The 23,017-nt window shown below is 51.6% G+C and overlaps 1 protein-coding gene across 2 annotated transcripts in view; it reads right to left on the reverse strand.

The window, feature by feature from the left end:
* Positions 1 to 2,252: 2,252 nt before the first annotated feature.
* zswim5 (zinc finger, SWIM-type containing 5) overlaps positions 2,253 to 23,017 on the reverse strand; it is a 38,166-nt gene continuing 17,401 nt past the window's right edge. The window contains exons 2-13 of one of the 2 annotated variants that reach the window (XM_047027230.1): positions 14,044 to 14,400; positions 13,170 to 13,318; positions 12,819 to 12,969; positions 11,145 to 11,270; positions 10,499 to 10,675; positions 9,775 to 9,921; positions 9,290 to 9,427; positions 7,488 to 7,745; positions 7,150 to 7,285; positions 6,709 to 6,866; positions 6,399 to 6,562; positions 2,253 to 6,128 (exon numbers count right to left, since the gene is read on the reverse strand). In XM_047027230.1, the coding sequence (XP_046883186.1) occupies positions 5,184 to 6,128; positions 6,399 to 6,562; positions 6,709 to 6,866; positions 7,150 to 7,285; positions 7,488 to 7,745; positions 9,290 to 9,427; positions 9,775 to 9,921; positions 10,499 to 10,675; positions 11,145 to 11,270; positions 12,819 to 12,969; positions 13,170 to 13,318; positions 14,044 to 14,400 (2,906 nt within the window). In that variant the 3' untranslated portion in view covers positions 2,253 to 5,183. Of the gene's footprint in view, positions 6,129 to 6,398; positions 6,563 to 6,708; positions 6,867 to 7,149; positions 7,286 to 7,487; positions 7,746 to 9,289; positions 9,428 to 9,774; positions 9,922 to 10,498; positions 10,676 to 11,093; positions 11,271 to 12,818; positions 12,970 to 13,169; positions 13,319 to 14,043; positions 14,401 to 23,017 lie in introns of both variants that reach the window. The other variant, XM_047027229.1, reaches the window with a different exon arrangement.

A 23,017-nucleotide genomic window follows, 5' to 3' on the forward strand; every position in this document is an offset into this window, starting at 1 on the left:
AAGGACGCCCCTTATCCCCAAGGCCTCCTTTAAAAGCTCGACTGGGGGAGCAGAGGATGGGTTTGTGTATGTGTGTGTATGTGTGTGTATGTGTGTGTGTGTGTGTGGGTCACACTCAATCTCTCACCAAATCAGCAAGCCTGAAAATCCAATCTGCTTTGGGAGACAGTGGGCTGTACATCATCTGTCAGGCTGTGGCACTATCAGCGCTTTATCAACGGGGAGTCGATGAGGCCGGCGTGACGGAGATTGATTGGTAATATTAACATAGGGGGGCTGATGGAGAGACCCCCAAACTGGAGGCACTGGAAGGGAGCCTCTCAGTGTTTCACATGGACTGCGGAGGAAGAGAGGGAGGGCTGGGCTGGGCTGTGCTGGGCTGCAGAGGGGAAGACCTCGCTGTCTTCTGCTGTGGAGGGAGGGGCCATCTTTGTGAAGTCACCGACTTGCACCGTCCGTCGGGTTCAGGTCATTATTCTTTTATGAAACCACGGGTTACGGATACACACATGTGGGCATGCACACACACAGGCTTATACACACATGCACACCAATTATGGGCTGCTTGGCTGGGAAATCAGAACACCAGAACAGAGCTCTCCAAATCAGCTCCCCGAAGAACCAGGCTCTTGACAGCAGAAGCCCTCATCCCATGAAGAGGGAGATGGTGGGGGGAGATGGTGGGGGAGAACACGAGCGCACACTCCTCGAACTTTCTTACAAACCCAGCTGCCAACTAGCAGTGTGGTGTTCTCCAGGGGTGAGTTATGGACTCACGAGGGGAGGGCTCCAGCACAGAGATAACTCCCACCGCCTGTAGGTCCTGACTGCGGCCGGCGTCCACCACTAATGATCGTAGTGCTCCGTTCCAGAACACCTGCCTTCAGTCCAAACGCACGCCCACCTGCACACACACAGACACGCACAAACAAACAACCTAGATGTCTTGTCTCACCTCAATGCCCAACTCCTCCCTATCTCCTCCCTCAACCCCCCCCCCCCCCCCCCCCCCCCCGCCCCCACCTAGACCCCCCTCCCTTTGACAGACCCAACAGAGGCAAGCGCCACACAGCAGCCAGGTATGAGCACCAATTACTCCTCTGTCTCGCCTCCTCCATGTCACTTCAACTACATCAGCCTCTCCACAGCAGCACAAGCACTCCCCAGCAGAGCTAACAGGGGCCCCGCATCCATATTTCAACAGACAGGCTGACTCTACTCAGACAGATTGGACACACACAAACACACACACACTCACTCTCTCTGGGGTGAACGAACTGCTGCTTGCTGTCCAGAACACAACGACATAGCCCATCTGTGAAGGACTCCCTCATGGTTAGATAACACACACACACACATACACACACGTGCAAGCGAATACAGTTTGCACAGTAAGGTCCATGGAGCATTGTGCCTGTCTGCTACACCACCCGTGTTCGCTAGCTAGCTATCATTCTGACATGTGGGCCTTCATGGTGTTTACAGTTGTTAACAGATCAGCTGCAGCACTGCTGGGGGGGTGGGGTGGTGGAGTCTGTTCCCTGGCTCCTGACGACAACCCTAGCTTCTCCAGGAATGAATGTCAGTTTGGATGAGTCACAGCACCGGCGCAAGTGCCTGAGTCTAAAACCAGGCCTCTCACATGCCAACCTGAACATCCGCCATTTGACCCAGGGGACGCCATTTTCATTTGAGGACATTGGATTAAGACTCACCACAGGGTGAAGCATGTCCCCGTCTTCGTGTTGGGTTGCTGAATCCCAAAAGAGAGAGGAGAGACTACACACTCGGGTTCTTTCCTCAAGGCGTGGCAGTAGCAGAGAGGGGTTCTGGTGTTAAGAGAATGAGAATGACTAGTGATCTGCTCACCGCTTCTGCTTCTTTCACTGCTGGGATAATTAATAAGCTCATTTAAAGAGCCAATCAATCTAGGTTGATACGTGCTGCCTGCCTCTCAACCGCACTTAGGATTCTTTATGACCTGATTGGCCGGTTAGCTCCATGTATTCTCCTAATGAATAAGAATGGGAGAGAGATGAGGCTTCGGAATGAAGTCTGATTAGAGAAGGAATCGGAGCTAAAACTGAAACAGAGTGGATTTCTACAGGTTCTTTTTCAGGCGAGACACGTGTAACGACATCCCCTTCTCCACTTTAAAGAACCAAGGTTACCACGGTAACATCTTTGACCAGAGTTGCTAGGCAGTATAAAGTGGGTGTCGTATAATAGTAAACTAGGAAATGAACCATAAATCAGAGGCGTGTTTCACACTTTATTCATAGAAAAGCACTGAGATTCCAACACAAATCATATAAAATGGTAGTATCGTTACATAAATAGTCATAAATCTTCCTTTTATAGACATTAGCTCAAGAGGTCGCACAAACAAAACAAAAAAGTGTTGATGATGAACTATACTTCTGTGGCAACAAATACTGGATACCTTTTATAAGTCAGTAGCACAAAGAGGCAACAAACACTTTTCCCTTAAATTAAGAAAATAAAAAAACAAAAAGCAAATCCAAACAGTAGATGAACTAGTGAACGATCTCTACCAGCGATTATTCGTCTAACGTCTAGGGACAGGTCAAAACACTGGTACAGTTAACACAGACATTTAGAGTACGGGAGGGAGAGAAAGAAAATTCCAGAGCAATGCGGTTCATTTCGATTTGTTGGGTGATGCTGCTGCACTGACGAACAGCGAGACCTAATGTCTGTTTTGAATGTAGCCTGTAAAAAGCACTGAGGCCAGGACAGCCCCATCAGCCTGTCACGATCAACAGCAGACATGCCTCTAGACAGACAGGTGGTGGGTTCTGTCCTTCCATTGTAACTAAAGCAGGAGCATGGGATGGTGAGACAGGACTGGGTGGTTTGTCAACATAGGTTGTTGCTGCCATCACAGAACCGTTAGACTGACAGGCTGGCCGGCAGACTAGTTGGCCGACTGTTACATGACTCGGCAGAGTCATATGGCCAAAGTATGAACGGGGAAGGAGGGAGTAAGGAGGGGAAAGACCAGCGGTGGGGAGGAACAGTCTAACTCAACAGCAGAAACCACACTGTAGCAGTCAGCTCACTCGGAACAAAGCTTTTCATGTCAACACAACGGATTTAAGCGATAAACAAAACGAGAGGACACAGGGAACACACACTGGTCCTCGTTAATCGCTCTCTGCTAGCTCCCCTATTGACCACCGTGGCCTACTGTATTTGTTTTCTTGTTTGTCGTTCGTATTTAGACTGAGGATCTCACTTATACACGTGTTAAAGCGCCAGGCCCTATCCTGACACTAGTTTTGTGAGAAGACACTAAAGGCTTGAGTCCGAAAGAAAATGTGTTTTTGTTGTCTTTTTGTTGTTGTTGTTGTTGTTGTTCTTTTTCATTTTTTATCGATCACAAAAAGGCAAAGGTCTGTCACCCCAAAATGCAGCATATGTAGACTGGCAACATACATCGTTCACCAACATGCTGCGGCCCTCTTAACAGTCCCCTTACTCTAGTGACAGAACTAGAGTGTTCCTACATGTCTCCTTGGGGTGGGGCGGGGCGGGGCGGGGAGAGGGGGCAGGGGGGGGGAGAGGGGGCAGGGGGGGGAAAGTGGACCAAAGCTTCAAGTGGATCTGCATAGACTGGTTTCATTCCCATTCACAACTTTAAGCCTTTTTTTTTTTAATCTAATCTCCAAACAACATGCTTCCTCTTAGAAAACACTTTGCAAAAATCCTAAGCAGTAAAACATACAAATAATGATAATTATAATAATTATAGAAAGAAAATCAAAGAGATGTACACAGGAGCACCTGAGAAATGTCTTCCTCTTTGCGTTCTCACATTCCCAGCCCACCACAACATATTCAAGTATCCCAAAAAACAGAACGAAAAAACATACAGTTATGATAAATAATTATAACTTTACAATTTTCTGAATTGACACTTTCATATTTACAATATCTTAAATGCTTAATGCTACTACTTTTTGTTTTGTTTCTTATGTGATTTCCCTGAGAACTGAGTTTAGCATCTCTTTTCTCTTCGCGTTCTTTCTTTCAGTCGTATTTGTCTTTTCATTCTTAATTGTGGTCTTGTTCCTAATGGAGGGTCTGATAATTCAGGCCGCTATCGAGACTATCTTGGTGGAGTGAAGCTCACAAGCTCTCGTGGAATGTGGAAGCAAACATGGAACGGTTTTCATTGCCAAGACGAGTTCACCCCCAGACTCTCCATCTATATTGCCTGTATCTTAAATATACTAACATGTGTGTGTACATTTTCCTAACTTGTTCACACACAGTTCTTAACTTTTGATAAATAATTGCTCAAGCAAGACACAATGTATAGAGGAGGTCCATTTTGTTGAAGTGCTTGTATAATAATAGTACTAATGCTCCAGGTCAAGCTGTAACTGCAGTGACACTGCCACAGGGGCAGACGGTGGGTGGAGTCAGGTAAACTCAGGTGTGGTGACCCAGCGCCGTCAGCCATATTGTCTACAGGTATAGATTAATACACATCTGAATTTCAAAAAGACTACGTTTTTTTCAGCTATGATTTTTCAACTTTATGCTGAAAACCTAAAAGCCCAGACAACAGCAGACATCACAATGCCAGACCCACATGGTGGATTACCACTCCCAGATTAGCAAAAATGGCCAATCTATTGCTCTGGTATATATTACAAACACTGTTCAGAAGCCACAAAGTGGTCATTTAGTTTTCCATACACCCAGGGGAGGTGGAGGACAGGTGGCAGCGCTGGGGGGACTGAGGTGTGGGAGTCTATGTGCCAGTGGGAGGGTGGTTGAGGAGGTCAGGGGGGGGACGGGGACATGCTAGCTCGACCTCTGCCTGGTCCACACTAGTCTGTCCCAAACCAGAGACCTCGTTAGTCTCACGTAAAGCTGACACTCTGCATTTGGTTTCATCCATATGTTCCACCTCCATGTTTTTATCATCTCTTGTCTTCTTTCTAAGACTAAATACAAGTAGTGGTGAACATTTTTTTTTTGCTCACAAGAAGAAACAAAGCAACATAACAAACAGACAAACAGTAAGACTTTGCCCCAAAAAAAGACAAAAGAACAAAAAACTTAAATAATAAAACTGAGTATTAAAGTCAGGTGAAAGTATTTCCTTACTAGTCCGCCTACATGTCAAGGCTGTGAGGTTTTAGTCCGGCTCAGCCAAATCGCTCCCGTACCAACATCATCAGTTTCTTCTTGCCCTTGTAGATCTGTTTGAGGTTGTCTATGAACTGGGCAAACTGGATGTGCCCGTCTTGCGCCAACAGGAAAGTCTCCCTGGCTTTGCTGAGAAACTCGATGAACTCGCCGTAGTGCCGCGGGCTGATGTGCGTAAGCCGGGAGTGCGTGGTGTTGATGTAGGCGCTGATGGTGGCGTCCAGCAGCTGGCGAAGAGGCGCCTTGTCCGTCGACATCAGCTTGCCCGAGTTCCGTCGCCCGGGGATGCCTGCCAGGCCCGGCGCCGTCATGGTGCATCGCCTCAGGATGTCGGAGAGCACGGTGGCACAGTGCACGCTCTTCACCACCAGGGGGATGATGGCGGCCAGCTCGTTCTTGCCGAGCGAGTGGCTGAGCGCGCACGCCCACAGGACGTCGTTGATGGCCGGGTGCGTGTCCTGGTTGTAGGCCAGGTTGAGGTGCGTCATGGCGAGCGACGCCAGCTTGAAGGCCCGTAGCGGGTAGCCGCGGTGCTCCATGTAGCGGGCGATGGTGAACAGCTGCGAGTACGTCATGCCGGTGGAGGCGGCGTCGATGACGATCTGGTAGGCCGTCTCGAAGGCGATGTGGTCCTTCTCGCAGAGGGTGAGGGCGGAGAGGGCGCAGTTCTGGGGGTCCTTCATGGCGCACTGGAGGGCCAGGGTGCGGGCGCAGCTGGCCAGCTCCTCCCTCTGGGGGTAGTCCAGGCTGAGGCGCAGGATGGTGGTGTGGGACATGACGGTGGCCGCCACGATGCTGGTGGCCTCGGTGGGGGTGAAGAGGGTGTACCAGCCCTGCAGGATGCTGACCAGCGCCCGCAGGCCCACCTCAGTGGCACAGGTGACCAGCCAGCGCACCATCTCCCTTCGTCTCCAGTTCAGGGTGGACAGGGTCATCCTCATCACCTGCACACAGCCAGACAGGTTAGGCAGGGATGGATACAACACACACACACTCTCGTGTGCATAAACACACATCCAAACAGGCACACCCACACACTATTCCAGCTTCTCTTTCACAAACAATGAATGCACAGACTCTGTCTGTCCTCCAGTCACTCCACTCACACACACACATACTCTCTGTCTCTCACACACACTCTCTCTCTCTCACACACACACACACACACACACACACACACACACACACAAACACACGCCAGGAGAGCTACGTACCTGCAGGCCCAGCTCCAGGGCTACATTGAGCAGTGTGATGTCTGGGGGGTTGTCTGCAGGGGTGGCGATCTTGAAAGCGTCCTGGGCCAGTTTGAAGATGAGCGAGGAGGAGTGGATGTTCTTCTGGATGGCTTCCAGGACGGTCCTCAACCTCAACATGTCACCTAGACGACCAGGGCAGAGGGGGGGGGGGGGGTCAGACTAGAAACATACCGTACACATCTTGACCACAACTGCGCCGTCTCCCACTGTTGGGTGGAGCTGTGTGTGTGTGTGTCTGGGCTTGAGGACGTGTGGCTGTGTAGCTGACCTTTGGCTGCGGTGAGCATGGTAGAGGCCAGCTCACACTGCTGGGACTCCAGGTGCCCCAGGGTGAACCAGCGAGGGTAGCGGCTGGGCACGATGGAGATGCCATGGTGGGGGTGCCCCATGTCCCCTGAGGGGGCCGACGACTCCAGCACTGGCAGCCTGGTGACACACACACACAATGAACAGAAGTTAGAGAAACACCACAGTGGTTATATAAGTAATGTCTGTGTGTGTATGTGTGTGCAGTGCTAAGCTGATTTATTGATCTGTTCTACCCTGGGCCCTGAGGAGTCTAGTAGGTAATGACACAGCAGTAGTGCAGAAGGCGACTATGCAGGCATGGGCTTCCATTGAGCCACACACACACACACACAAAAACACACAGGCAAATGCACACGCTGTCAATAACTTGTGTTTCAGTTGGTTGGGGATCCGATCTAACCTCATGGCTCTCAGGGCCAGCTTGTAAGCCAGGTCGGCGTCGTGGGGCAGCAGGGCAGAGAACAGGTACTTGGCAAAAGTGTGCATGGGCACACTCTCCCTGTGGATGACCTCGCCCAAGCCACTGAACGGACCGCCTGTGAGAGGGGGAGAAAGAGAGAGAGAGGGAGGGAAGGATGGAGAAAGAGAGGGGCAAATGGGAGGGGTGGAGAGAGTTCAGAGTTTCAACCGTGCCTTTATTCCATGACGATAAGAGTTTCAAGGCTGAGATAGTATACGTGAGAGAGACAAGGGAGGGAAAGAGTGAGAGAGAGACTAATCCAACAGAGAGACCCCTACCTTCCAGGAGGAGGATGGCCTGCTTGCGGAGGGTCTGGACCAGAAGCTCGTCCAGCTCCATCTCCTGCAGCTTGGCTACGATCTGCTCCTCGTTGCGACACACCTTGTCCTGGGCATACAGGCCCTCGGGCATCAGCCTCTGCTGGCCCATGCCCATGAGCGCCACCTCCAGGGCCAGCGCCAGGTAGGACTCCCCGCCGTCAGGGCAGCCCCACACGGGCACGTGGTGGTAGACAGGGGGCTTGGGCTCTCCTGAGTCTGAGACGACAGAGAGAGAGAGAGTTATTTAACAGGGAAGCTTCTAAGTTTTTGCATTCTGCTCTAGTTCATCCATCCTCGTTATCCCTTATTATATAAGTGTGTTTATGTCAAGTTTGACTTGACTGGACTTCGGCTGCTATCCCATGGCATCCAATGCTAGTGGGGTTAGCGAAGTGCTACTGTACGTGGCACTGGTTGGTGCTGATGCTAATCCAAGATGGCCATCTCGTGGTTTGTTTTGCTGCCTGAAAGGTGCTGTTGAGAACAGATGCTACTGTAGTCCCTTTCTCTTTCTCTAGTAGTCCTGGTACAGCCAGCTGTAGATGCCAGCCTCACACACACACACACACACACTTTCACAAACACACACACATACAACACGCACCAAGGGAAAAACACTAACATCTGTTGACACAGACTCAGACCCAACCAGCAGCTCCCCACTCTTAAATCCCTCCAGCGAATGATCCTTGGACAATCCTGTTTATTACTGTGGGCAGTGTCTGTGTGTGTGTGTGTGTGTCTGCACACACAGAATCTCCCATAATCACACTGGATCACAACAACTTCCAACAGACGGTGTAAGCTAGTGAACTGAACCAACCTTCTTAACGGCACTCGGGTTAGTACGGTAGGCGAGGGAGGACACTCTAGGGTTTTAGCATTGAGTTGAGTCCGTTTCTGTCCAATAGTAGCACTATTACCACACAGAGGGCTGTTTCTCAGTGGTGTTGGGGTTTTGTTGGCCTGCAGTTGTTGTTAAGCCATATGGATAATGGCCGCTGCTGATTGGTGGAGCTCGAGATAGGCCCTGCCCCCACACCAGATGTTTCCAGCTGCTCACCAGAGCCAAACAAAGGAGTTTGACAGGGGCTGTACACCAGGGTCTGGATGCAACAGACACACTCTGTCGCTCTCTGTTTCTCTCTCCCTACCTTTCTCTCCGTATCCAAGAAACACTCTTTCCCTCAAACCGACCCACCCACACACACACACACACACACACAGGCCCCAATCCCTGTACCACCGGGCAGTATTGTTCCATCTCACAATGCCTCCCTGTTGCTTGGAGACAATAGGCCATACCAAATCCCTGCTCTCCGCTAGCCTCGGGGATGCATGTATGGAATGCAAATACTGATTGATTATATACATGTGCCCCCCCCCCCCCCCCCACACACACACACACACCCTCCAGAGAGGGCTGAATGACCTCTCAGCTGCTCAGCCGTTCTCTCTTTTAGATGTTTAGAGCCTCCACAGCGGGAGGGGGGGGGGGGGGGGGGGGGGGGAAACGTAAACAGGCTGCTTGACATCACAGATGCCCCTCGAATCCCCAGGCACAGTGCTGTAAATACACTTCTAGTGGGTTTCCAATTTGCGATGAAGCGGGCAATTTCGGTCAGGCCAAGGTGGGCTTGGGTCGTACGTGGCGTACATGTGTACCCTGCCGTCGTGCTGTTATAAGAGGCGGGTCTCTCTTTTTTTGCCCCCCAGATGATCGAGATGGAAGGTGCGTTTAAAGGAGTATTGCGCTGTACCTCCAGTGTCCATGGCGCTGTCGTCGTCCAGACGGCAGGTCTCCGTCAGGGTGACGAACAGGCAGCCGATGGGGTCCAGGGGGTGGCCCACCCAGCCCTCCAGGTTGGTGGTGGAGGTGAGACCTCTCTGGAGCAGCTCTGACGAGGGGACACCAAGTTTACCGTTACACCAAGAGGACTGGGCTGCAGGACATGACCGCGGACTTTTATAATATCACGTATCCACACTCTGACAAAGCATTTTAACGTTAGCAGTAGCCACTTCAACTATGATTTTTTTAATCATCTTTTTGAATAAGTTGTAGGGTAAGTCATGATGATGAGTCATGCTGATGTAAGGTGTTAAGTGGTCCAATTAATCTGCTTTCTATTAACAAGTAACCGAGTAACAAGTTCACGGAGAACAAGTTAGACTTGCTAATGCGCGAGTGAACCCTTTGAACTACTGGCTTCCAATGTTTCCTTGCAGGTTCCAGACAGGCTACCTTTCTTCTGGTGCTTGTAGATGTCCATCTGTCGCTGCTGCTGGAGGCGGAGCGTGTTGATGATGGCCACCGCCAGGCGCAGCGCCTCGCGGGGGTAACCATGGGAACGTAGGGCATCGACCCGAGCGCATGCGGTGGGGACATGATCTACGGAACGGGTCACGTGAGACAGGCTCAATACAGGATTGAGATATATGGAGAGGCCCATGGCCCAACACACACGCATACACACACACACTGTCCAGATCTTCTCCACCAGCAACTTACCAAGGCTTTAGGATTGAAGGGAAGGAGAATTAAAGAAGGCTTATAACACCAGATCCTACTGGTGTTAGGCTAGTCCTTATCCCATCCCACACACACCCACCCACACCCACACTCTGTCGGGTTTGAGAAGCATAAATTGACCACTGTCAATACTGTGTGCAGATAGCACACACTGCAGAGTAGAGAACATGGAGTTCAGTGCGTAATATCCTGACATGCTCAGTGTTCTGGGAAGACTGGCATGACAAAACACTAAGCATGACTGCACATGGATTGTATTTCCACCCCATGGGTGTCTGTTACCAGTAACCACGTGTTAGAGAACCTCTCAGACAGACATTAGTACAAAAAAAAACACGTACAAAAGGGAGACTATGACATATCATGGTCAACAGGACGACATGTGGCGTTTGTGTGAGTGTTGAGGCTGGGGGGGGTCTGTGTGTGGGATCCCTACCCAGCCAGAGGGGCAGTCCCTGGGGGTTGAAGAGCAGGCTCTCCCCCTCCCTCTGGTAGGCCGGGGACATGTAGAAGTCACTGCTGATGATCCTCTGCAGGTGGCTGTCCTGCCAGTGCAGGTCACACGCCTCCATGGCCCGCGTGAACACCGTCCTCCTGGGCCTCGCTAGCGAGTCTGGAGGCAGACAGATGGAGCCAGGAAGAGAGGGAGGGAGAGAGAGAGAGAGAGAGAGGGAGAGAGAGGGAGGGAGAGAGATAAACAGTCAAACCTCAGTGTAGGAGATACAATGACAGCTGAATGTTGCATGTGAAAACAGAGATGAGTGGGGTCTAATGGTGGAACTACCGTGGGACTCGTGTGAGGAGTCCTGCTGGGGTCACATACAAGGAGAGCCAACACTACTGGAAAAGCTTAACAAGCCTACAAACAACCCTCACCAGTGCAGATTTGAACAACAGTCAGGGTGGCGTGTGGGTATGTACTTGTGGGTGGGTGCAAGTGCGTGTGTGTGGGTGTATAAGTGTGTTTGTGAGTGTATATGTGTGTATCTGTGTGTGTGGGTGGGTGTGTGTGTGTGTAAGTGTGGACTGACCCTGTGCCAGGTTGCTCTGTGGTAGGGCGTTGGTAATGTTGGGCAACTCACTGCCATAGTTGCCGTCCTCTAGGGGGCAGATGTCCATGTCGCCCCACCTCTTCAGCTGCCTCAGCCAGCCACTCTTCTCCTCGCTCTTACAGTGAGGGTTCAGCACCACACACACCCACAGCGCACCTGAGGAGGGGGAGGGAGGGGGGGGGGGGAGGGGGGGGGAGGTCAGATACTGTGTGTGTGTGTGTCTGTGAGAGAGTCCTTTGTGCTCCTGGCACACGGTTGCACCTGGAGAGACCTGGGTCTTAATGGGACTCTGTGTCAGGACAACACAATGCATGAGCATGATCACACAGGAGCAACAGCATGCTCAGGTGAGTGACCAGGCGGGGGGGGGGGGGTCTTAGACTGGGCCCCTCAGCCACACTGTGTTCAGCCCCGTGTTCAACCTAGCATTCAGTCATACAGTGTTCAGTAATACAGGGTTAAGTCATACAGGGTTCAGTCATACAGTACTCAGTCATACAGTGTTCAGTCATACAGTATTCAGTCATACAGTGCTAAGTCATACAGTGTTCAGTCATACAGGGCTAAGTCATACAGTGTTCAGTCATACAGTATTCAGTCAGACAGGGTTCAGTCATACAGTACTGAGTCATACAGGGTTAAGTCATACAGGGTTAAGTCATACAGTGTTCAGTCATACAGTATTCAGTCATACAGTATTCAGTCAGACAGTGTTCAGTCATACAGTGTTCAGTCATACAGTGTTCAGTCATACAGTGTTCAGTCAGACAGTGTTCAGTCATACAGGGTTAAGTCATACAGTGTTCAGTCATACAGTGTTCAGTCATACAGTATTCAGTCATACAGTGTTCAGTCAGACAGTGTTCAGTCATACAGGGTTAAGTCATACAGTGTTCAGTCATACAGTGTTCAGTCATACAGTGTTCAGTCAGACAGTATTCAGTCATACAGTATTCAGTCATACAGTGTTCAGTCAGACAGTGTTCAGTCAGACAGTGTTCAGTCATACAGGGTTAAGTCAGACAGTGTTCAGTCATACAGTGTTCAGTCATACAGTGTTCAGTCATACAGTATTCAGTCATACAGTGTTCAGTCATACAGTATTCAGTCATACAGTGTTCAGTCACACAGTATTCAGTCATACAGTGTTCAGTCAGACAGTGTTCAGTCATACAGTGTTCAGTCATACAGTGTTCAGTCATACAGTATTCAGTCAGACAGTGTTCAGTCAGACAGTGTTCAGTCAGACAGTGTTCAGTCATACAGGGTTAAGTCAGACAGTGTTCAGTCAGACAGTGTTCAGTCATACAGTGTTCAGTCATACAGTGTTCAGTCATACAGAGTTCAGCCAGTTAAGTCAGCATCCTCTGGGTGTGGGATGGGCTCTGCTCTTATCGACCCTGTAAACGCTCCAATCAATAGCTGGGTAGGCTGAGATCCTATTGATGTAGCCGGCCTTAAGCACGCTGTCCCAGCAGAGGAGGTGGTGTGGTCTGGAGTTTCTGCTAACCCTTCTACATGGGAACCATGAGCAGACAACTGAGCATGAGTCACGTATGTAGCTGTATAATGACAGTATTGTATTTGTTGGGCAGACTCTTTTATCCACGGTGGTGCACAGGGGGGATTTGAACCTGTGATCTCTTGATCCACCACTGAAGTACACCCAGCCCGATGTGTCATGTATGTAGCTGGTTTTCTTACCCAGTTCGTCCCAGAGCTGCCGACACTTGTCTGTCATGCCCGTGCCCTGCTGTCTCCATAGCGACAGGCGCGGGTCGGCCATGAACTGCTCCGTGATGAGCGTCAGCATCCTGGCCCCGTTGGAGTCCCGCATCCTCAACATCTCCCTCACCTGCAGGAGCATGGGCACACACAGACACACCAAGAGGTCAGCCTCCACCGGCCGCTCATCCCTGAGGCTGGCGCCGGTCAACGTCCCCCTGAAACAGGGCCGTTCTGACGCGCTCCGAACACCTTCTGATCTGATGTCCGGTCATGTGACTTGAGATGTGGCGAGTGAGGGAGAGCGTGTGGGAGCAGACGAGGGGCTACCTTAGCGAACATGGAGTTGAGCTGCTTCCCCGAGCCGTAGTATCCGCCCTGGGACAGGAACTGCTTGACCTGCTCCCTGACCTGGTCCTCGTCCAGGTGCCAACAGTTGTCATCGTCGATGCTGGCGCCCGCCGTGGGGTCCGGGGCACCTGGGATACACACACATGGAGGTGAGTGACCAACACTTGACAATATGCATGCACATACACACACACACACAGACACACTTCACTACAACCCAGAACTGCCTTTGAAGAAAAAATATATTTGGGTGAACAAAGTATGATAATGGATTCATTTGTGAAGACATTCTTGAGTATCGCCAGAGAAAACTCCTGCTCGTCCTCAGTGAGGGCGACAGAAACGTTCCCATTCCTCAGTGGCTCATGTACTATCACCAGGGCTCAAGCCTCCCCCCTCGGCACCCCCTCTGCAAACACAGAATGATGGACTTCCTAGTTCAAAGGCTAAAGAAGGTAAATAATTATAGTGAAGGTAACAAACTGAGATAACTCCTTTGTTTCGCAGACTGGGAGGTGGAGAGAAAACAGAGTGGTTTTGTTATTTCTTGTCCTGTGTTTGCATTGTTTAAAGCACGTGTAGGGTGACCTGGCTTCGTACATGTACTAGATGTTGGGCTCGCTGACTGTGTGAGTAAGTTACAGTTCATGTTTCCTTTCTCCCTCCCTTTCCCCTTTGTTCCACCCATCCCATCCACCCCCCCTTTCCTTCCTTCCTCCTGTCGTTGTATATATACATGTATATATATCAACTCTCTGGAGTCAGCTCCAGATTCCAGTGTTTAAACAGGGCTGGCAGGCACACGTGTGTGCCGTCAGAGTGTGTTCGCGCGTGGCTATGACCCGGGACTCACCGTGAACCTGGTTGATCTGGGAATTGGACGAGAGGATCTCGTCCGCCAGCTTCTGGGCGGTGGGCAGCACCTCCGTGTGGTGGGCGGTGATCAGGTACTGGACCAGCTTCTGGAGCTGGTCGCGGTTCATCTGGAACAGGGTCTCGGAGATGGGCAGCCTCAGCTTGACCTGCTCGGGCTTGCGGATGCGGTAGAGGGACAGCGCCACCACGTGGGCGCAGTAGAAGATGTCGCGGTTGCCGCAGCCGCAGGTGACCGAGGTGATCTTGCAGCGGTCGAAGCTGATGGCCACGCGGTGGGTGACCTCGGGGTCCGAGGGCGAGGCCGGCTCAGTCACCGTGCCGCTCAGGTGAAACCCTGGGAAACAAGGGAGGGAGGACATTAGCTAAGACGGTCGTCGTAAAAAGGCTGCCTGTGTCTTTAAGAAGATTGGGCCACGGTGGCACTTCCTGATGCTCTCTGTTTAAAGCGGGGCCAGGGGAGACAGTTGCCTGATGGGCTCTCCTTGTTTCTATCTGTGACCTTGCCGCCCCCACCCCCCCCTTCCCAGAGGGTCCGGAAGACTGAGAGCTCTGCTGACAACTGACCTAGAGGGCCGTTTCACTCACCCTGGGGCTCACAGGCACTGATACAGTCACAGAGTAGAGTGTGTGTTTGTGTGTGTGTGTGTGTGGGGGGGGGGGGGGGGCGTACGAGAGACGAGGGGAGTGTGTGTTGGGAGAGGAGATATGGGACAGGAAGTGTGAGATGAGGGGGCCGAGTGCAGGAGTGCAGGAGGGACGAGCAAAGTAATGAGTGTTATGTGCAGAAGCGATGTGGGCGAACAATAGGGAGAGAACAGGAGGAATCTCACTGTGACTGGTGTATAATTGATGACTGTGGCTCACATAGAGGTCTGGCGCTAAGGACTGCTACATCACCACACCATAGCAACCTGCCTCACATCTACTGGACATAAACATAGCAGAGACGTCAACTACAGATGGAAACAACAAAAGGCTAACCAACAACCCAATGAGCTCAGCTAGCCACGGCTAAGCTTATTAACATCAAATGGGGTCCTCCCTGGATGAACATGCTATCACGGCCAGTGAACTGGAAAAGACCTGGAATTTTGCTCACTCTCACACACACAAATCCCCAAACACACGCACAATTATTTCTAGATTTTGACCGGTACGACAGGGGTGCCTAATAAGCATGAGGAAAGCTCGCCTCTCTTGCTAAATCCCACAAAAGACTTCCAGACCCTCTCTTCTGAGAACAACCCCTCCTTCCTCCCCTCTTTCCCCTCTCTCTCCCTCCCTCTGACCTTCCCTCTTTCCATCCCTCCCTCTTTCCCTCCACAGGAAGAAATCCAACGTCCAATTTACTGCCAAAGCCTTTCAGGCGCAGCCAGAGCCACATGCCCATCTGATTAAGGACACTTTATGGTGATGTCTGTTTTCATTTTGATAAAAAAAAAAAGAGAGAGAAGAGAAGCCATGAGGAGAGGATAGGAGGGGGGGGGCATCTACCCCAATGGGTTGCAAATGACTCACAGCTCAGGGCTGAGTTCAAAAGGGAATATGGAGGGGAAACAGGGGGCCCGGGCAGACTGGAGGGGAGACAGGGGGCCCGGGCAGACTGGAGGACACCGTGGAGGAGCTGTTGGAGGTTTCATCCTCCTCAAGCATGGCCAGCTGAGAGCACTCTCCATGTCTGGGCGCACGCACGTGTTTAACCCAATCTATTTAAATAAGACACTCCGCGTGAGGCTAAACTAGGACACGGCGTTTTCACGAGGTTCAGTCTGCGTCTGGAGCTGAGTGAGGGAGGGAGCAGATAAGACAACTTGTGTTTAGGGGACACGTAGAGAGCACTAGGAGGGCGTAGGAACCGGGCAGGCGGGAGAGATAGAAGAGATAGAGGGGGAGAAAGACAGAGAGGGGGCAGGCATCTGGGACTGAAGGACGTGGAGAGCCCTCCTCGCCTTTCAGACCTCCTCCTCCTCCTCAGCCCCGTGGCCCAGGCCCATGGATCCTGATCCAGAGCCTCCTTCCCTCTCTGTGCCTCTGTTCTCTCCAAGGGTGGTGTGGTCTGCCTCTGTATCTCTACCTCTCCCCATATCTCTCTCTCTCTCCCTCTCTTCTTGGGATTATTTGTGCCTTACTTCCGCAGAGGGCTTTGTGTTGTCAGCCCTAATGGCCCTTTGGTCAAGGAGTTTGTGTGAGGGTGTGTGTGAAGGTGTGTGTGTGTGTGAGTGAGAGAGATAGAGGGACACTTGGAGTCGTAAGCAGATGGAGTAGCGGTGTCGGTGACAATTCAAGACACTGCGTCACAGAGGGGAGTAATTACACTGTCTTGGCTAATATAGGTCACACACACGCACACACACACACACAGAAACACACACACACTCACATGCAGAGTGGTCCCAGCATGTAGCCATGGCTAGTCAAGCATACAGGACAGCTGATAGTGGGTCTGGGTAGTGTATGCAAGGAACCATGTGACACGCAGTCTGTCTGAGTGCATGTATGTAAAGTTCGGTAGAAACGGACAGAGTATTAGCCTTGTTCTCGTGATCAACCTAACAAACACAACCCTACACAAACAGAATAAGAATCTTTAAGAAGTGGCATTTTTTCCTGTGTCTTTCAACAGACACACACACACATTAGTGGTCTGTAACCTTCTTTGTTTCCTAAAAGAGCGACTATTCTCCACGGCCATGTTGTGCTGCCTCCACTTCTCTATGCCGTGTGCTGCTTGCAGAGGGGGTTGGGGTGTGAAGCCAGCTAAACACATGAATTTATAACAAAGGTGAACTGAATGTATGGTTCTGGGAGTCTTGCCAACCCCACAAAGCTGATTTGATCCTGAACAGAAGCACATGGTCGTCTGTCTGTCCCCAGGGACTGTGTATGTGTGTGTGTTTGTGTGTGTGTGTGTGTGGACCCTGCAAAATATTATGTATTGGCTAATCATTTTAACATTAGGTGCAAATGTAGGGAGAGAGTATGGTTAGAGGAAAGCCATAGGAACAGAAGAGACCCATTCATTCTCTCTCTCCTTCCCTCCCTCTCCGGTTCGCTCCACGCTTCGCTCGCTCACTCACACCATCTGCCACTCAGCTGCTCCGCCCACACGGGACCGAGCGTCCAATCAGAGGCCAATCCCTCCCTGCTTCTAAACCATTAACCTGTAATCAGCTGTGGAGGCTGAGCTGCTGTCTCCTTAGCAGGAACAGAGCCAACACCACACACACACACACACGCACACACACACACGTCTATGTGCTCTGTCACCTAGCTCAGTCTGAACCTCGACACCACGCTGCTCTGGCCCACCTCCGAAACACAGCGCGACCCCTCCCAGTCCGGTCACCCAGCACTCCCCCTCCCAGTCCAGTCACCCAGCACCCCCCCTCCCAGTCCAGTCACCCAGCATCCCCCCTCCAAGATGCCCTTAGCCCATCCTCCATCTGTTCCAGCAGTTAGGAGGTTAACACAGCAACACCCTCCCCCCCTCCTCCCCCTCCATACGCCCGCCTATCGCCACAGAACAGACATGCATATGCACAGACACACTGCATTCTGTATCACCCTCTCAAGCCCCCCCCCCCCACCTGCACACCCACCCTCACACATCTGATAACGTCTGATTGATTCATTTGTGATTTCCCTGTAGCACCATCGGGGGCCCCCAGCCATTGGGAGTCATTTGTCATGATCACATTCAATTGATTCCTGATTCGCTGGGGTTTCAATGGCATGAAATGGAAGGGGGCAGGGGGGTTGGGGAGAGTGGGAGGGGGGCAAGGTTTAATCAAGCTCCTTTCAGTACCTGGGGCCCGGGCCGGTCTGAACACTGCGACAACTGAGTGACGTCTATGGAAATCCTTGATAAGATGCATCACCCCAATTTCCGATTCCGCTCTGATGCGTGTGAGCACACAGCAAGCGAGAGAGGGAGGGATGGAGGGAGGACGGGGGAGGCAGGAGGGAGGGGAAAATGTGAATAATGGGAGCTCAAGCACAGCGCTGGGGGGAGATCAAAACAGCCATTTAAGCACCTGATGCAAACCAGAACCGGCTCAAGAGGCTTCCTCCTCCAAAATAATAATTTATAGATAAAGGGGGAAAGGGAGAGAGCGGTCAAAAGGGAAAAAAAGGATAAATATAAACGAGACAAATGTGTGTACGTGAACATGTGTGTGTGTGTGTGTGTCTGTGTGTGTGGGTGTGTGTGAGGTGGGATGGGACTATAAGTACATACAGATGTCCTGCTTGAGATAAAAGCAGGCAACACTTCAACTGGGGGCTGACAGTATGAGAGGGAGGGAAGGAAGAGGGAGAGAGGAGGAAGAGAGGAGAGAAGGAGGCCAGGAGAGGAGGGGAGGATATCCACTTATTGTTCTATTTGTTCAAGGTTTTCATGGGCTCTAATCAGAAAGCAGACAGTGCATGCAGACTGAGTGACATAGCCTTCACTCCGAGCAATGGAAGCCAAGCGCCACCAGACCAGGATGTGTTGAGAGGAGACAGACATGATGGACAACTCCTTACAGCGCTGGACCAGACAGACATGGGCCTGAAAACAATAGTATGGTCACCTTGGACCCCCAGCAAAAGAATTGCTTAGTTTTTCGATAGAAAGAGGCTGAAGCACTTGGGAGTGTGTGTGTGTGTGTGTCTGTGTGGGGGGGGGGGGGGGGGGGGGGGGGGGGGGGGGGGGGGGCAGGGGGTCTATAGAAACCTGGCCTATCTCTGCTTTGGGCAAACCTCTTTACTCAAGGCTAAATAAAAGATAAGAACATTGGTTTCAGGGCGATGGTTTGCTCTGCGTGGGTGTCGTGTGTGTGATGGTGTCTCGAGGCCTTGGCCCAGCCCCAGTTAGCTAGCTGTTAGCCCTAGCCCGGAGGAGGAGACCAGCCCCAGTTAGCTAGCTGTTAGCCCTAGCCCGGAGGATGAGGCCAGCCCCAGTTAGCTAGCTGTTAGCCCTAGCCCGGAGGAGGAGACCAGCCACAGTTAGCTAGCTGTTAGCCCTAGCCCGGAGGAGGAGACCAGCCCCAGGTAGCTAGCTGTTAGCCCTAGCCCGGAGGAGGAGACCAGCCCCAGTTAGCTAGCTGTTAGCCCTACCCGGGGGAGGAGACCAGCCCCAGTTAGCTAGCTGTTAGCCCTAGCCCGGAGGAGGAGACCAGCCCCAGTTAGCTAGCTGTTAGCCCTAGCCCGGAGGAGGAGACCAGCCCCAGTTAGCTAGCTGTTAGCCCTAGCCCGGAGGAGGAGACCAGCCCCAGTTAGCTAGCTGTTAGCCCTAGCCTGGAGGAGGAGACCAGCCCCAGTTAGCTAGCTGTTAGCCCTAGCCCGGAGGAGGAGGCCAGCCCCAGCCACACGCTGCTCATAAGAGAAGCTGACATCTTCCAAAGGTCACCAGGCTGGGTCGACCCTCCAATTACTGATCCGTCAGGTCAGTCCTGCCCGTCCACGACAGCCTGGAATCAGCCTTCGTCCCCTTCGGGCTCATCCCCCCAACACCCCACACCCCCACCCCACACCGACAACTCCACGCCACTTTGGCCTTTCGTCCACCAGCGATGCTCTTCACATGGAAAGATTGTGATTAATATGCAAACACGCAAGGAGCCATCTGCTGTCTTGCAATTGACAAGACTCAAGGCTCAGCAGCAGTGCAGGAGACACAATGCCCCTTTAGAGGAGACGGGAGTGTGTGTTTGTTCATCAAGCACAGTCTGCGAGGCTAGATAAGTGTGCATTAAGAGGCTTATATTTCATACAGAGTCGCAGAGGAAAAATATAATTTTCTCCTAACATCAAGCACTGAGAAGCATGAAGACTGGCAAGTGGCTGAAGCAGAGGTGTGGTTTGTAGAGTGTTTGTACGCACAGAGAATAAAGCACAAAGCTAAACATTTGTAGTCGCTATCTAATCACTCGCTTTGCTAATCTGCATCTTGCAACCCTTGTTTACTCTGCATTAAGCCTGACTCAGATGTAAATGAACAAACAAATAAGTTAACAACAAAAAAACAACAACTTCAAGGACAAATGTCTGAATGCGATTTTTTGGCCTCCGGCCTCCCTTTCTCTCCCTCCCAGTCTCCCTTCCTACCTCCTCATCTCTCCCTTCCTACCTCCTCATCTCTCCTCCATGTGCAAACTGAATCATTTCTCCCCTCAGACAATCATGCCTAATGAAGGCAGAAGCTTGCGTCAAATTTGCAGCTGACACCGTCACTGGGCCATTAACAAAGCTGCAATCACCAACACACACACACACACACTCGCATGCATGCATGCATGCAGCCCAAACGCGGGGTCTTCTGGTTGACTTCATCAAACGCTCGTCAAGCCAGGACAACATATGGAGGCAGGACAAGAAGCAGAGGGGCCGTGGCAGCACAAAGGCAGCATGCATCACCCCGTCAGGCCGCTTTGTCTGCCATGGCCTGGCATTCAGGATGACACTGGGGCTGGGGACGGTGGCTGGGAGCTGGGACCCCCCCCCCCCCAGCTGGGACCCCCCCCCCCCCCCCCCCCCCAGTGAAGGTGTTCTCCCCCAGAGACTGATTTGAATCAGCTGACAACAACCGGCAGCACTAATTGGAAACTTCTCCTGATTGAATCCCCCATCCTTCCAACCACAAAGAGCCCGGATCTCCCCCCATTGTCTCGCTGCTGTCTCTCCCCCCCCTCCCCTCCCTCCTTCCTCAACTCCCAGCCGTATGAGCTGGCATGCACACCCAGAAGCACCCCTCTCCGTGGTGAGTCTTAATCTGGACGTGACCTGCTTTATTCCCTCCGCGCCGGCTGCCCACTGGGCCGCCATTCACAAGCCCCCCTTTGTTCTCCGTGGGCCTGTCTAGGCCTCAGGCAGGGGCCTCGCCTGCTATTGTTGCCCACAAAGCCTGAGCAGCGGTTAGCAGGCGTCAGCTTGGAGGCAGGCCGGCAGGCGGAGCGGAGCTGGGTTCTTGGCTGGGACTCCTCCGCTACGCTGCTACGGCTAGCAGAGATAAGCTACGACAGGAAATGAAGAGATAGGACAGGAAGGAGATGGGAGTGAGATAGGAGGGAACAGTAGAGGGGCTGTGGGCGGGCGGCGGGGGGAGGTACTATGGAGGACAACATTGACTGAACTTGGAATAGAATCGCTGGCATGACGTAGCAGTGTGTGGGGCTTCGGTGGTTGTCGCTGGTTAGTGAGCTATAGCATTAGTATGGCATCGAGAAATTAGCATCCAATTAGCAGGAATTGGATGCTAAGCTGTGTGAGGTGGAGGGAGGCTTGAACGAGGAGAGCTGGGAGAGGCACTGGAGATGCATGGTCAACAGCACAGACAGATAGATATAGAATCATGCTCTATTCTACTCTAGAACTATGCTTTACTGTGCTCTAGAATCATGCTTAGATGGCTTAGACGGAGAAGAGCATTCAGGCTGGTCACATTACAGCATCAAATGTTGTTTGCTAAATCTGTAATGAAACTCTGTAAATATCTACAAAACATGTTGGCACTGCATTGCCCTCTGACCTCAACCAGTCACTAAAACAAACAAGGTGTCTTCGTGATATGGTAGATTTTTGATTCTTTATCTGGAGCTTCGATGATTTAAAGATTAAACTGGGGATTTATTCTATGACGGGAGGTCTATTTTTGGAGCTAAAAAACCTGAACTCAATAACCTGCAGGACAAGGGATGAAACAGTCTAGCTTAGTTAAGCAGCCATAAATCCAGCCAGCCAGCCATCCATCCAGTCAGCCAACCATCCAGTGGGTCTAGAAGCACAATCACAGAATAATGTCAACCGTTCACACATGCGCACGCACCACAGCATAAAGAGCCCGGGCTTAGTAAACAATGCAACACAATGCTCTTTGGCTGGGGCTCTGTTGACAAAGAAAGAGCCTATCGCTAGACTGCCATTCATTCACATGGCTGTGACAAGTCTGAAAAGAGCAGCTCAGCCAGTGACAGAGGCCTGTAAGGCAAGTGCTGAGGGACACACAATGCTAGACGTAAAGGGGGGGGGGGGGTTCAATAGACCACCACCCACAAGAGTCACATTCCACACCGAGAGAAGGAAGGGGAGATTCAATGGTGGAGGCGTGTGTGTGATAGAGAGAGACAGAGAGAAAGACAGAGAGAGAAAGTCAGAGAGAAAGATAGAGAGAGAGACAGAGACAAAGAGAGAGAGAGAGAGAGAGAGAGAGTGAAAGAGAGAGAGAGAGAGAGAGAGAGAGAGCGAGAGAGAGAGAGAGAGAGAGAGAGAGAGAGAGAGAGAGAGAGAGAGAGAGAGAGAGAGAGCAGTGTGTAAGAATTCAGTCTGCTTTTGCCAGCTTTCTTTCCATTTATTTCACACCGATGAATCTCCATTGTGCAAGAATATCGCATGTGTGTGCAAGTATGTGTGTGTGCTGTGTGTATACACACGAGGACGTGTGTATACGAACGACCGGGGCCTGCCCAAGGAGTTTCATTCAGAGTTACACAGAGGCTTTATGTCATCACCGCTAGGGGATTGAGGGGCGAGTGAAGGATGAGGCTCGCATTCTCTGCCCGTCATCCCAGGCTGCCTGGATGGCTAGGCCCAGCCCACAGACAATGGGCTGGATACACCAGCGGAGAAAGATTACTTGAGACTAAACCAACAATGATGCTCTGCAGGCCTAGCTGTGTGGACTATAATGGTGCCGTAACAACAGGCTGAGCTGCGATGGAAGTGCCCAATGCTAAGCCTGTGTGTGTCACACTGAAACACCTCTGAGTTTGCAACACAGCGAAGGAGGCGGGACACTGGCAAAGGACGCAATTAGAAGGCTTCTACCAAAGTCTACTACTTCAGAGGAATTGGCATTGATATAAGTGCAATAACAATGCCTTTAATAGCCTCGACGAGCAGAGCCGTTGGAGTCGCTGGACAACCGTGGCTCGTCATACAATGGGCATCTGATTAATAAGGATGGCCGCATA

This window comes from Hypomesus transpacificus, chromosome 10 (genome assembly GCF_021917145.1).
Source record: "Hypomesus transpacificus isolate Combined female chromosome 10, fHypTra1, whole genome shotgun sequence".
NCBI classification, from domain to species: Eukaryota; Metazoa; Chordata; class Actinopteri; order Osmeriformes; family Osmeridae; genus Hypomesus; species Hypomesus transpacificus.